Source organism: Aspergillus saccharolyticus, assembly GCF_003184585.1.
Source record: "Aspergillus saccharolyticus JOP 1030-1 unplaced genomic scaffold BP01scaffold_2, whole genome shotgun sequence".
In the NCBI taxonomy this organism is placed as follows: domain Eukaryota; kingdom Fungi; phylum Ascomycota; class Eurotiomycetes; order Eurotiales; family Aspergillaceae; genus Aspergillus; species Aspergillus saccharolyticus.
The window spans coordinates 801,647-815,907 of NW_020290612.1; the positions used below are offsets into that span (position 1 = coordinate 801,647).

The following is a 14,261-nucleotide window of genomic DNA, read 5'->3' on the forward strand; positions in this document are numbered from 1 at the left end:
TCGAGGTGAAAATGATCTTCTCACTCAGCTGTTTGAGAGCATAGGGCCAGACTCATATATATCTGCGTTTACTTAGGATGCGCCAATTAGATACAAGCTAGTCCCTGGAAGAACGCGCATCGCCCATGAATTCCTCGCTTTTGACGAGTCGACTGACACGCTCCGGTGAAAAAGTCAATGCTGCTCTTAACTAGGTAGATCAAGAAGCCTCGGTTCTGTACACTCAATTCTTGACATGGCTAGAAGAATAGTCGAATAGAACATGACAACTGATGTCTAAATCAGGATCGGCGTCTTTAATGGTCTCTTCTCCCTCGGAAAGCTGTATCATGCACTATGTTCTGGCAAACTAGTTGCAGCAGTATCATAGAACACGAACAGGACGGGCCTCAAGCTGGATTGATCACAACTTACCTTTTGCATGCATTGAATGGCTATGTCTATCTCGACTCCATAATACCTCAACGCATTTCTCTCGCCACGAATGACGAGATAGTACTGCATCCAGTTGCATATCGCGCATGCTTCAGTGCATCACTTGTCTAACCTACGAGTCTCCTGAACCGACAAATACCGATTCATCCCCAGATCGATCGACTCCATCCAAAGATGACATCGTCCGACGTGATGATGATGCTCCGACCCAAACATGCCCCAACAAGGTGCTGCGCTGTACCTAAACCTCCACCCTGCGCGACCACGGAAAGCAATTCTCACTCCCCCGCGTGGCAACCAAACAACAAGAATGGAATCGATCGATCAGCAATTCGAGAGCCAAGAGTGACTCGATTCTTGCATCACCAAAACTCCTATCTTTGTATTTTGTGATGAGTCTCGGGTCTGATGTCAAGCGGACAGCATGATGACCTCATCCTCAGCACCTGTAGAACTTATAAAACAGCATCTCAATCAACCACCGAAATACCCCATTCAAAGCTTGCACAAACAAGAACTCAGATTTTATTATCAAACCTCATCCCAAAACACACAAAACCAGCACAATGGCCTCCAACACCAACCCCGGAAACTTCTCCAACCGTCCTCACGAGGAGGTGCAGAACATCGCTCGCAAGGGCGGCCAGTCCAGTCACTCTGGCGGCTTTGCCAGCATGGACCCTGAGAAGCAGGTTTGTTTTGCTCTCCTATTATTTCCTTGCTAAGCACAATATATCGGCGTTAAACTAACGGGCATTGTAGCGCAACATCGCTTCCCAGGGTGGCCATGCTTCCAGCGGAAGCTTCAAGCCCGGCGACCCTCGGGCTCGCGAGGCTGGTCAGAAGGGTGGGTCTAAGACCCAGTATGACCAGGAGACGCCTGAAGAATAAGCTTGGGATATTTCATTATAACGGGATGTTACGATGATTATGCTATGATGTTGTGATTGACGATGTAACTATTATGTATGTACTGTACGATATTGAGGTTTTCAACCACAGACGGAATTCTACTTTCGTGAGAGTTTGCATTTGCATCCAGAGAATTATCTTAATTGACCTATGTCAATGTGCATTGGAGAAGATAGAAGGATACCTACTTACTACCTTCCCAGCTCGGCCGAAGCAAGTATGTGTATGTGTGTGTGTGCGTGTGATTGTTGGGTCCGCACTACGTCGAGAAGACATCACTCAGTGACCCCTCATCGCCGTTTTCGGACACCATCTACTACGTACTCTTTCCATCCCAACAATCCTACCAAACTACAGAACCTATGAAGCAAGATCCCCATTGCCTTTTTGTCTTTCGGCGAAACAATTATAGCACTCAATCCATCAGAACCTCTGCTAAGTATCTGGTGGCAACCTTCCTTCCGACTGAATTGAGCACGTAACTACTACATTCTGCTCAGCCACGAGACAGCCAAGTTCGAGGAGTTTTTTTTTTTTTTTTTTTTTTTTTTTTTGCTAGCTCGTTCACTAGCTATACATAGTACCTCCTAGTATGTAGCAATTGAGAGCTATGAGTGTCTGAAGGTCAAACATCGTCAAACCACGATCGCACAGGACCTTTACATGTACCTTTTTTGAGTAGTTAGATGCGTGGGAGTCTAGAGGCCGGGTGATCTGCCAATAGCTTGTTTCTTTCTATGGCTATTCCTCGTTCGGGCCATTGCACTGAAGGTTAATGAAAGGGGTCATGTGCTGAAGCTGGGATAGTAACTACTAGTATACTTGAGCGCTCCTTGGTATCTCGCCCGGCAATCAGTAGCCGATGGGTTCATCCATCATAAACCTAAATAGGTAAACGATCGCATGAGACGAGGATTTGGGGCGTGCGAGTTACCCTACAGGGTCCGAGTGCAAGGGGAAAATCCCTGGCTGGGAATGGAAATGGAGGCTTGAACAAGGCAACCTAGACTGGAAGCGTGTGTTGCAGGGTTAGGACCTTTATCTCAAGTTGGAAAATTTCAACGTCCATGCTCTTTGCTATTGACCGATAATCGTTCTAGCCACGCCGCCACGTTGAAAATCTCTGCTCGTGCCAAAAAAGGTACCGTAGATGAGAAGAAGCGACTCGGCTGCAGATCGTCCTACGTCGGCAAACTAGAGCGTGCACGCGGAAAATTTGAGGCTAGAACTACTGGAGGTCTTCCGTTGTGATTGTGATGCTGGTTCTTCACCATGGTCCTGACTAAGCGGCAGAGGCATTCGTCTCGACTTCCTAATAAGGTTATCGTGATGCTGCGGCCAAGGGTCGGTCGGCATGAGGCTTTAAGGGGTACACTAGGGGTCAACATGGGCGAATCCGGGCCCCTCTGCCTGCTTCACGCCCGTCAAGTGCCTTCTAGTGCGCCCTTCTAGAAGGTTGTCTCTGTCCTCTTGGAGGGTCTGGACTCTGGCAGGGCGGGTGTTGAGTCTGACTTTTCGAGATGGTGTAGTCCTTCGTCCAGAGGCTACTCCCCATAAAACGAGAAAATGGAATTTCATGTTGCAGATGAGACGTCTCCCACTGCGCCCGTCTCTGTGCCTCATAGGATTTGCTAGCGCATGTTACAGATTTGCACGTTCTAGATTAATGGGCAATGGCCGGCCGAGAGCCCTCCTGGATCATTCTATCTTGCAAAATGCACGGGAAGGTCGAGTCGAAGGGGGCCATTAGTTATCAGATCTCTCGCCAGATGGAGCAACGACCTGCTGATGCGCCTACTGTCACAATCACTATGTCGATAGGGTTGAATGACCTCGGCTAGGATCTGAAACGGGCCCTAGAACAAGGGGCAAGGCGGGATCGTCTGGGTTCTGCAATCCTGCTAGTCGAGCAGTGGGGCCTGGGAGTGACGGGAGGATACCAGTTACAAGCAATAGCGCCGAGATTGACGCCCATGCTCTGAAAAATTGAGCAAATTCGAGACGTGAGGGCGAACGGAGTAAGAATTAGCCCCCTAATCCGAAACGGGCTTCCAGGGCCGAACACTGCATCTGGGATGGTGTAGGAGTGGCTAAGCCGCTAAGGCCGCTAAGCCCGCCTTCTCCCGCACTTTTGGATTATCCTCGCAACGCCAAGCTTTTTGCCGGTGGGCACCTGTAGGAGAGACTTGGTCCGGTTGGGTAAGGTCCAGCAAGGCCGTTTAATCCACCTACGACCCATTGTCTAGAGCATCATAGAGGAATCTGTGACTGAACACGGAGTCGAGATTCCCAAGTCCCTTGGATCGTATGCTTAGAGGAGATGTGGAGTGGGTGCACTGTCGCAACAGACAGGTCGCATACTTGGTTGAGATGTGTATCGACCTCTATCACATTGTTCGAGACCGGGTCTCAACCCATCGATCCCAGGTTGAATTATGTAGGTGAATTTGATAACTATCCACTGTGTTCACGCACAACAGGTTCAACGGTGGAGTAAGATATCGATCTATCTAATGCAATTTTTATTAGGTACACTGCAGCTGTGTACTGTAAATGTGAAAGAGTTCTAATGTGTCCTCGACCGATGATCGCTATTGGTTCTATTGAGCCACCAACGTCATTGTTCAGACTTCATCTGGTCCCGACTATGAACGATGTGGCCGGAGCATCTCCCATCTTCTCTCATTGGTGCCACATGATGTCTGGCGTCAAGATTGTACTCCTGAGCCGCTGTTTCAGTTCAATCGGAGAATTCGTCTGGATACGGCGTAGTGGCACAGGAGGAGAAGGTTAATGTGAAGCCGACAAGCCGTGGCCCGTCAGTCGCAGTACAGTGAGAGTTAGGGGGAGAGCAGCAGTCGTTCAGGGGGAGAAGGGGGGGGGTTGAGAGGTTTGCTGAGAGCGCGCATACCTCCCATGCTTGAGGCCCCCTCATTCCTTGTTTAGAGCAGTACGGAGTATTCGCCCTCCCTTTTAAGGTGATTCAGCTCCAAGTGGGAGGACACAACAAAGGGGCTACTGATGGCAAGGATGGGTGATTGAGTCCTGGACTTCTGGTATAAGTTATTGTACTCCATCTCTAATATAACAAACAAACATGCGATCTTATCGAGAGATCTCCTGATTGTTGTACAGTATACACTTGTAAGCAGTGGGCTACCTGGTGTACAGTACCTTTTTTTCTTGCGAGATTTTCCTCCCTTTGTGGTGTTAAACCGGCTCATCCACACTAAATTGTTCTCGGTGGAGCCTAGCGCCCAGGATGGGACCACTAGCCCTGGCTTGACTCTTTACAGCCAATAGAAACCTCATTTCAGGCGGGGCCCCCACCAACTGCCCCGCTGAGTCAGCAAAGGACGCGCAAGCCTTTCACACCTGATTTCTATTCCTGGTGGGCTTCGCTTCCCCTGGCTGCCGTTCGTTCCCTCACAGTCTGTCTCCAGCTCCATCCATCCCCAAACCGGGTCAACCTCTACGCCTGTATCCCTCATTAACTCCTTCACCCCATCTTCCCCATCCACTACCGCCTTCGTTTGGCTTGGATTCATTACTGATCTTATATCCTTCCATCAAATCTGCTCTTCACTTTTGTACCATACCTTCCCCTTCCCCTTCCCCCTCCATATACATCACCTTCTACGCTATCCACATCGCAAATTTCAATCAATCCTCTCTCGACCCATCCACAACCTCATCGCCTTCCCGAGCCGCTCATCGTCCCTCGTTATCCCTATCATCCATCGGTTCGGTGACTTTCGTTCGTACACAATACCACCAATTCAGCGGTCAATTCCTTTCGCTATTAGAGTCTTCTCGATCACAATTTCGCTTCCTCAAACGGTAGCCTTATTCAACCTCTTCCACTCACAGTTTCGTCATCATGGCTACCTTGGCGGAACATCCGGCCGTGCCCTCGACCTACGAACAAGACATTGAAACATTCCTGGATCTCGACCAACTCGCATACACCACTGCGGAAAATGCTCGATCAAAGACCGCATTGATTACTCAACCCACTCTTCCCAGCACCGAGTTCAACGCAGGCGATGTACGAAGTGCTGGTTTCGCTTCGACAAATCCCACGCCAGTCGCATATCAAGCGCCGAGTCACCAATACGATGAACATAAGCAGCAGACCGGTCTGCCGCCAGGCGCTCTTGCTCATGCCATGACCTTCAACCACATGAACGGAATGGGGTTCGGTGGCGCCAGCCCAAACTATCCCATGAATGGTGACATGTATGCCGGCGCTCAGCTCAAGCGCGAAGATGCCCCCATGGACTTCAACAGCCCTCCGACACGCAACCCTTCCGAGATGGACCTGGAGTCCGACGGCATGGGGACCGCTTCTGCTTACTTCCTCTCGCCAAATCCCAGCAACCGGAATCAGTTTGTGGATCCTAACGCCTTGAGTGGCCATGAGGTTGTGCCCGCGGGCCCCTCAACTCAAGTCGGTCGCATGTATCCCGGTATGCACCAGCAACAAGCGGCCATGGCCAAGGCAGCACAACAACAGAGGCATCACGAATTCCTCCGCCAGCAGCAATTCCAACAGCAACAGCGTCGCTTGGAGGAGCATATGCATGGCCATGGAGCTCCCCATAGCCAGACTCCTCGCCCACCTAATCCGCTGGTGGAAGAGCGGATCTCGCGGCTTTTGCAACAAATGCGCCAGAATGCTATGGGTTCGCCCGATGATTCGCCCTCGCCTTCTTCGTCTCTACCTCAAATGGCCAAGGCTAAGAAGGACGAGCAGGATATGGATGAGGATGAGCGTCTGCTGGCCAGTGAAGAGGGCAAGAAGCTCAGCAGCAAGGAACGTCGTCAGCTCCGTAACAAGGTTTCTGCTCGCGCCTTCCGTTCTCGCCGCAAGGGTATGTTTCAGCGACTTGAAATACGATAGAGGCTAGTGACTAATGCAGTTTGCAGAGTACATCGGTCAGCTCGAGAGTGAAGTGGCCGCCAAAACCACTGAAGCCCATGAGCTTCGTCTCCAAAACCGTGCTTTGTTCGAGGAGAATGGTCGTCTGACAGACCTCGTTCGCACTCTTCTATCCTCCCCTCATTTTGGCCAGGTTTTGGACGAACTCAGTGTCGGCGGTGTTCCGATTTCCAGCCAAGCGCAACAGCAGCAACACTCCCAACATCAGCATCAACCCCAGCCCCAGCCTCAACCCCAACAGCAGCTCGCACACCCTCAGCCTCAGCAGCAGCAGCAGCAACCGCCCATCATGTCTCAGCCACCCATGCAGCAGCCTCCCCAGGCTAGCATGGTAATGGTTCCCAATCAGGGACTCGATGGATCTGCTATGGCGTTGAACAATGGAGGCTGGAACTCGGGAATTGACATGAACTTCGGAAATGCCTCAGTCTTCGCCGTTCTGGAGGTTCCTGAGCCCACGATCGATTCGGAAGCTCTTTCTGGCAAGTCTTCTACTCTTGTGGAGTCTTACTTTCCCAACTTCTCTGGGGCCAAGAGCGAGGCGTCTATTCTCAAGTCTTTGCCCTTGACGGCTAAGGAGCCTACCGTTGTTGGCATCGAGAACCCCGATGTCGAGATTGATGAGTCCGATCCTGCTTTTGCCCTATTCCTCGACCAGCCTAGCGCTTCTGCCACATCGAAATCGCCTGCGACTTCAGTGGAAGATCTCTCCGAAAAGACCACGTTCGAGCTTGTGCTAGAGAACCAGCCTCAGGAATGTCATGCTCGGTTTGCTCAACTGTGTCACAGTATGGAGGCCGCCTTCGAACGCGTTTCCTTGATGACTTCTCACCTCTCATGATTCCCCCTTGTTGCAATGTTAAGCTTCTTTCGCGTTATGTAAACCTGCTAGGGTGCTGGTTCCCTGATCATCTGGGTGTACACATCGACGTCTCTCTTTTTTCCATGATCTCCTTTCTCTTCTGGGCTATATATTTCTTTTTTAAAAACGCAGGCCCTTGCACTGGATCTGATCATTCTCATCTTTCATTCTGAAATCTCTTTTTTTCCGTCATTAACTTGCCTCTATGGTAGAGGAACTGGACGCGCTTTGTGGGGTTATATGGACTGGTTTGTTTGGGTGTGATTTCTCTCTCAAGGGACGGATGGGTTTACAGCATGGAAGGTACTGGATACTGGTGGATAGGACACAAGACAAACCAAATCAGAGCATATTTAAAAGTCAATCAATATAACTGTAAATAGGCTCGGGATTGAGCCATATTGCTTATCTCATGAAAAAGATTGAGTCTCTACTCCGTAAAGCCAGCCGTAACCCAGCAGAGAGGTTGGTGACTTCGGGTGGAGCTTTCCCCGAGTCCTGCTTTCTTGGCTGCAAATCCACCCGCCGCGGCAACTTTTTTGATTTCTGCTTGCGCCTCCCTCCTCCTTCAAGTCACAACAGCCGAACTTGCATCTGTCGCCCAATTTCTTTTACGGCTCTATGCTCATCGGGCCTATGACTATAGAAAGCCTAGCGCTCATCTCATAATACGCTCTCGTCACTCTTTTCTCATCTTTACCACGTTGGCTTCCCTCCGATTTCTTTGGGGGCCGACTGCCAGCGCCTCCCGCCGAGTTGCCTTCACATCCATACATCCATCCACTCTCGTTCCTTCGATCGCGCGCATCCAGATCATTCGTCAGTATTACACCAAGCGAATAGAGCCGGTTCCTTCCTCCTCTTTAAAGTACAGATCAAGGATTCGCCGACACAAGCTCCTTGAGGTTCCTCCCATTGTCGGGTCAAAAAACGCTTACATTTACTACGTCCCCCGAGACAATCGAACCACTGGTTTCGAATCAAGACCAGTGGTGGAACCAGTCAATCCGATGAAGTACTACTATCAAGTCGTGACTACGCCGACGGCCGATACCCCGGGCAGCTGCGTCGTTCTTCACTTCCCTGACAAACGCTACCTCTTTGGCCAAGTCGCAGAAGGCACTCAGCGAGCATGTGGCGGACGGTCGGTCAAGTTCGGTCTCATGACCGACATCTTCCTCACAGGTCGATTGGAGATGAAAAATGTTGGAGGTCTTTTTGGCGTCATCCTCACACTGGCCGATTCTCTGGCCAGCTCAGCCTCTACAATAGCAGAGACCCATGCTGAGAAGAAGAAGAAGCGCGCGGCTGCAGGATTGGACATCGATCGACAGAATGCTCCGTTACACGGCGTGCCCTATGGGACTCAGGGAGGCGAACACGTCCCGCAGAGAGGAACTTTGACAATCCATGGCGGTAGAAACTTAACGCACATGATGGCTACGGCGCGCAAATTCATCTTTCGCCAGGGTTTGCCCATGTTCATGAAAGAACATGATGAGGGTAGCCTAGCCACACATCGTCAGCCTCGCTCAGCAGACCCATATGAGCAGCCGACCTGGTCGGATCAAAATATCAAGGTCTGGGTCATGGCCGTCAGCCCGAAATCCCAATCCCAGTCGCAGGACACCACCTCTGACCGACTTGTCCGATCCAAGAGCCCGCGGAAACGAAGTCACGACGAGTTCCAAGAAAAGGAGGCTGCTGCAGGGCTGGCCGATCAGGTCATCAGGCAGAATGTGGTTTCGAATATGTTCAACTCGACGTGGTCACTGGACGCTTTGGAGGAGACTAAGTTGGCAGACGTGCAGATGCCCGCGGTCATGTTCGTCCGGGATCCAGCCACCAAGGACCTGAAACGGTACAAGGGGCCGGCTCCTGGAAGTGGCCAGCCGCTTCCTGACATGACCGTTCTGGTGCGCAAACCCTGGCCTGGTGCCAATGTGGAGAAAATCCCTCCCACGACCTGGAACGAGGACGCTATCTCCTATATCGTCCGGAATCACGACCTTAGGGGAAAGTTCGACACTAAGAAGGCTCAGGCTCTGAAAGTTCGCAAGGGCCCTGATTATGCCAAGCTGACAAGAGGTGAGTCCGTTCTTTCTGAGGATGGCCAGGTCGTCACGCCTGATATGGTCTTGGGTGAGCCAAGGCTCGGCAAAAGTGTGGCAATCATCGATTTGCCTACGCCAGCCTACGTAGAGAATCTGGTCAACCGTCCAGAATGGGACTCACCTGCGGCAGCCTTCGGGTTGGAAGCATTCATCTGGATCTTGGGACCAGGTGTGGGAGATCATCCGAAACTCCATGAATTTGTCGCCAAAATGTCGCATTGCAAGCATACAGTCTCCAGCCCCGACTATTGCCCCAATTATCTGGCTATGAAGGAGATTGCCGAATCGACGATGCAGATGGCCCAGCTCAGGCCCGATAACTATAAAATGCCTGTCTACGATAACGTGACTGTTCCACAACCCGTAGCATCGAATGAGTTAGTGGTTGATGCGAGCAATCGTGCGCCTTTGCAACCATTGGACTCCGGGTTGATCATCGATATGGAACCTACCTTCGGAATTAACACATCTGAAGTAATTCCTCGTTATGATCCGAGAAGCACCAATTATGAAATGCCGAAAGCTGTTGCGACCCGAATCAAGGCGATTTCTAGACGGACAGAATATCCGGAGTTTCAGGAGAAACTTGCGGCGTTCCGAAACGACCTCCCTGGCGCCGACGTCGAAATCATTACCCTGGGCACGGGGTCATCCATACCATCCAAGTTTCGGAACGTTTCCAGTACCCTTGTTCACGCGCCTGGTTATGGATATTACTTACTCGACTGCGGTGAGGGCACTCTCGGACAACTCAAGCGTCTCTTTGAACCTGAAGAATTGCTTGAAGTTTTCAAAAATATGAAAATGATCTGGATTAGCCATCTCCATGCTGACCACCACTTGGGTATTGCGAATGTAATCAAAGCCTGGTACCAGGCAAACTACCCCCATGGTGTGCCACGGACCGACTCGATCGAGGAAGATATGTCGCAGATTCTGCGGGATAAGCGCCTGTTCGTTGTTTGCGAAGAAATGATGACCGCTTGGCTGGAGGAATATGCCAGTGCTGAAGACTACGGTTTCGGAAAGGTGACGGCCCTGAGTGCTTATCCCTCACTCACCAAAGGAGGTGTTTTCGAGACCTATTTTGTCCATCGTCACTGCCGCGCCGATGGTACTTACCCTGGACAAAGGGAAGGGGTAGCCCAGCCCCAGACAACTACGCTCAGGTTCCAGGACGATTCAAGCCCCCTGTCGGCCCTCCTTCGCGCAGCCACCGGCCTCTCCGACCTCTTGCCGTCCCGTGTTCAGCACTGCCGTGGAGCTATGGCTGTGACCCTCGCATACTCCGATGGTTTCAAGCTCTCCTTCTCTGGCGACTGCCGTCCATCGGATTCCTTCGCAGCCACAGGCCGCGGATCAACGGTCCTTATCCACGAGGCCACTTTCCAGAACGACATGGCTGGGAGTGCCATTGCCAAGAAACACTCCACCTTCGCGGAAGCCATGGCGGTCGCGCGCCAGATGGAAGCCAAGGCCCTCCTGCTCACCCATTTCAGCCAACGGTACCAGAGAACTGACTCCATTGAGAACGACAATCAAGGCAAATCGAAACCAGACAACGGCTCCGGGCGCATGCAAACCAAAGACGTTCCTGACGACGATGAGCCCGAGGACGGCAGCCCTCAGCTCGCCGCTTCGAACGATAACACCGGCGGCGTAATCCGTGCCACCCCAAGTGCCAAGTACAACGGGCCCTACGTCAACGCCTTTGACTACATGCGCGTCCGTGTTGGCGAATTTCCCATAGTGCAGGCCTATGTTCCAGCCATGGAGAAGCTGTTCTTGACCCTGGAACAGGCTTCCCAAGCAGCCACTGCGGAGCGAGCTCGACTACAGAATGAGTTTACCAAGCAGAGGAAGCAGGCTAAGCAGACGTCTCAAAACGTCGCGAAGGTTGCCAAATTCGCCGCCAAAAATCAGAGTAAAGGCAAAGCTGCTGCTGCCTCGGGCGAGGACAAGATGGATGTGGACGCCAAGTCGCCCACAACTCGATCGTTGTGGAGCGCGAGTGAGAGTGAGAGTGGCTGGAGCACGAGCGAGGATGAGGGCAAGGCCAACCGTAAATGAGGTCTAAAATATTCTTGAGGGGAGGCCACCTTGAAGGGTGGTTCGTGTTGCAAGGGACGCCTACAGGTTGTTCTTATAGAGATCATATCCTGTCGGGATGTACATAGTCTGCATGTATGTATGTATGTAGTTGGCTGACTAGAGAGAAAGACGCCGGGATTGGTCCTGGTGAGTTAGATATGAACGACTTTTCTCCTCAGTTCAGTGGCCTGGCATGTTCTACACGATGCCCCTATCTCGCAATTCCCAGCATTCTCTGTGCGGATAAGCCAACTGGGTTGGTAGGAGACAAGGACGTCTAAAAGCTATCATGTGCGACTAGCAGGAATTCTTTTTCTCTATAAACACAAAGTAAATCTCCAATCATAGTCCATTATAAACAAAACCCACCATCCGCCCCCCATGATGCATTCCCCAATTTGCAGATCACACAGCCTAGCCAACCCGAAATCCAACTTGACGAAGGTTTCATTCAGACCCCAGCAGGCACCTTCTCACGATCATCTTTCCCGAACAACCCCTCGCCCAGATTCTGCATGCACTCCTCACTCCAGTTACGCGGCGTAAATTTATCGACGATCTCCTTGAAGGCGTCCAGCGTGCAAAAGGTCTCGTCGCCGGGGAGGTGGTTCTCGGGCTTCGCGGCGCAGCCGGGGACGCGCACAACGCGGTCGTTGTAGCGGATGCGGACGTAGTGGGTGCGGAGGGCTTGGCGGGCGGGGTCCGGGAGGGCAGACAAGGGGACGCGGGCGGTCTCCTCCTCTTTTGACTGTGCGGAAGACGGAAGGAAGGAGATGAGGGAAGAGGAGCTGCTTCCTCCTACTTCATTTAGGCTAGGGGTGTTATCGGGTGCGGCCTTGGAGAAGAGTTCGATGGCGACGGAGGAGGTGAAGGGGGGCCATTTGCTGTTCCCAAAAGCGCCGAGACTGGACAGGATGGCGGCCAGGGTAGTATCGTGGCAGCCGCTCATGGCGAATTTGATAGCTTTGCTGTTTTGGGTCTGGAGGGTAGCGGCCTCGCTGCGCCAGCCCCGGGGGGAGACGGCTGTGCTGACCATGCGGTCGACGACGTCCCCCAAAAGGGCGCCGATGCCGAGCTTGCGGTACTCCACGCTGTCGGTGTAGCCGGAGTACCATTCGTCGACGGCGATGCGGTCCATGTATTCGCGGGCTTTGGGATCGTAGAATTCCTTGGGGAGGCGCGTGGCCGGGCCGTGGGCGTCGGTTGCGTTGACGGTGTCCATGATACCTGAAAGGCGCGGGTGCGAGTCCACGGCGACGCGCGGGGAAGTGTCAGGCATCCATTTGGACCATAGCTTGTTAAGGTACTCCATTTCGTCAGTGTCGTTCCCTGTTTGTGGTTGTACGAGTAAGTGAGTTGGGCACATGAGACTTGTGTAAGGGGGAGCGGCGGTAACGTACATCGCGCTGCGGCCCTGTCTGCGAATAGCCGCGAAAGCTGGCGGAAGCGACGGCAGTTGCCTTCGTTGGGGAATAGCGTCTCTTCCGATACGGATCGTCCTACAATCACCGGGGGTGGGAAGTCCTGGGTGCGGGCATTGGGAGGGTACAGGCCCCAGAAGGCTTGTTGAAGGGATTCGAGAGCTCGCGGAATGGGAGTCGCACGGAGGTACATGTCTTCTGTATCGGATTTGATCTTGGGCAAGAAGCCGAGCTGATCGACGTAGAGATGGCGCAGCCGCTGACCGAGTGCATAGGTTGTCTCCCGTCCCTTGTCGGTCAACTCGCCGTGTAGACTGTTTCCAGATGGTCAGCAAGTCTTTCTTATCCGCGAGTTCGTGACCACTTGCCATATTCCTTCAATGTCACCTGTCGCGCCGACCGCAGCGACAGACTCATCCTTGCTGCCGAACGACTCGTGCTTCCGACGCCATTGGAATCCGTTCCAGGCTGTCAGATCCTTGTTGCTGGCAGCCATCTGAAGCATCTGCCGCGCGACGGTGCAGTATGACCAGTCTATATCATCAGGGAGTAATCGTCAGAAGAGCTCTAGGCGGGAGGAGCGGGTGTAGAGGGTTGGGCGTACAAGGAGCGAGTCCCGCCTTGAGGGTGTTAGCTTGAGTACATCCTTTGATGGTTTGAGATCGTTGCATACATTCTGAAACCGCGAAGACACGGGCGTTCGTTCACCTGTGCACCAATTGATCAGCTACCATCAAACATATATCAAGATTGATCTTCCATTACCATGACGAAGGAACTGTAGCCCATGGTTAGCCTTCCAATGCAGTCCGAGGCGGTTCCGGTATACCGGCACTCACCACTTGGACCAGTTGAAGCTTCAAATCGCTGGGGTAGAGGCGTTCCAACTCCTCTGGAGAGTAAGGCTCGCGAGGTTTGAGGGTAGTCATGACGAGATCCTGTGCAGCACGAATGTGCCTGACTTGACTTCCAAAGTCAATGGGTTGATGTGCAATGCAAGAAGGAGGAGATGAGGGTAATCGCAGACAACCAAAACACTCCGGGCCGGCGACTTGGCCGAAGCGGTGATGACGCACGAAAGCGGTCGGGTCCGGCCCGGCCAATCATCGGCTGGTGAAGGCGGGAGGAACTGGCAATACAGAGCGGAGAGATTCCCTGCCGAGCTTATCGATGCAACTTGAACCCACCGCCGCATCTCTCGCTGTCAATTGCTCTCTCTTCTATCTTGCCCTGCCTTGACCGTTTGGCTTCATCTGCGTGGTATTCACTCTACCTGTCTGAGCATTCATATCATTGACTATATACGTCTTCTCTAAGCGAAGACGAACTCACACTCTACAATTGTCCAAAATCGCCCACGCGACACTCGTTGCTCCCCAGTCACAGCCCACTTATACTTTCCGCCGCCGGATAACTTAGTGGATTCATTGATTGCTTTGTCCTGACTACCTTGGTTTTTACTGTTGGTCTCGAATGATTACGCC

At 52.3% G+C, this 14,261-nt stretch overlaps 4 protein-coding genes across 4 annotated transcripts; 3 read left to right on the top strand and 1 right to left on the bottom strand.

Annotated features, from left to right (window-relative positions):
- The first annotated feature begins 947 nt into the window (after positions 1–947).
- Positions 948–1,460, top strand: BP01DRAFT_388423 (general stress protein). Its single transcript, XM_025577830.1, has 2 exons — positions 948–1,127; positions 1,198–1,460. The coding sequence occupies exons 1-2, from the start codon at positions 1,002–1,004 to the stop codon at positions 1,324–1,326; spliced, it is 255 nt and encodes an 84-aa protein (XP_025435364.1). The 5' UTR covers positions 948–1,001; the 3' UTR covers positions 1,327–1,460.
- A 3,483-nt stretch (positions 1,461–4,943) lies between these two features.
- Positions 4,944–7,130, top strand: BP01DRAFT_332328 (bZIP transcription factor; the record flags this gene model as incomplete). Its single annotated transcript, XM_025573086.1, has 2 exons — positions 4,944–6,221; positions 6,277–7,130. Exons 1-2 carry the CDS (start codon positions 5,228–5,230, stop codon positions 7,128–7,130), a joined length of 1,848 nt encoding a protein of 615 aa, XP_025435365.1. The 5' UTR covers positions 4,944–5,227.
- Positions 7,131–7,731: 601 nt separating this feature from the next.
- Positions 7,732–11,492, top strand: BP01DRAFT_352861 (ribonuclease Z). The gene has a single exon (XM_025574036.1). The coding sequence runs from the start codon at positions 8,162–8,164 to the stop codon at positions 11,333–11,335; it is 3,174 nt and encodes a 1,057-aa protein (XP_025435366.1). The 5' UTR covers positions 7,732–8,161; the 3' UTR covers positions 11,336–11,492.
- A 200-nt stretch (positions 11,493–11,692) lies between these two features.
- On the bottom strand, positions 11,693–13,781 carry BP01DRAFT_332333 (putative acid phosphatase). Its single transcript, XM_025573087.1, has 7 exons — positions 13,617–13,781; positions 13,543–13,555; positions 13,451–13,485; positions 13,382–13,397; positions 13,146–13,311; positions 12,757–13,091; positions 11,693–12,685 (listed from the first exon to the last, which is right to left on the bottom strand). Exons 1-7 carry the CDS (start codon positions 13,704–13,706, stop codon positions 11,808–11,810), a joined length of 1,533 nt encoding a protein of 510 aa, XP_025435367.1. The 5' UTR covers positions 13,707–13,781; the 3' UTR covers positions 11,693–11,807.
- Positions 13,782–14,261: the final 480 nt, after the last annotated feature.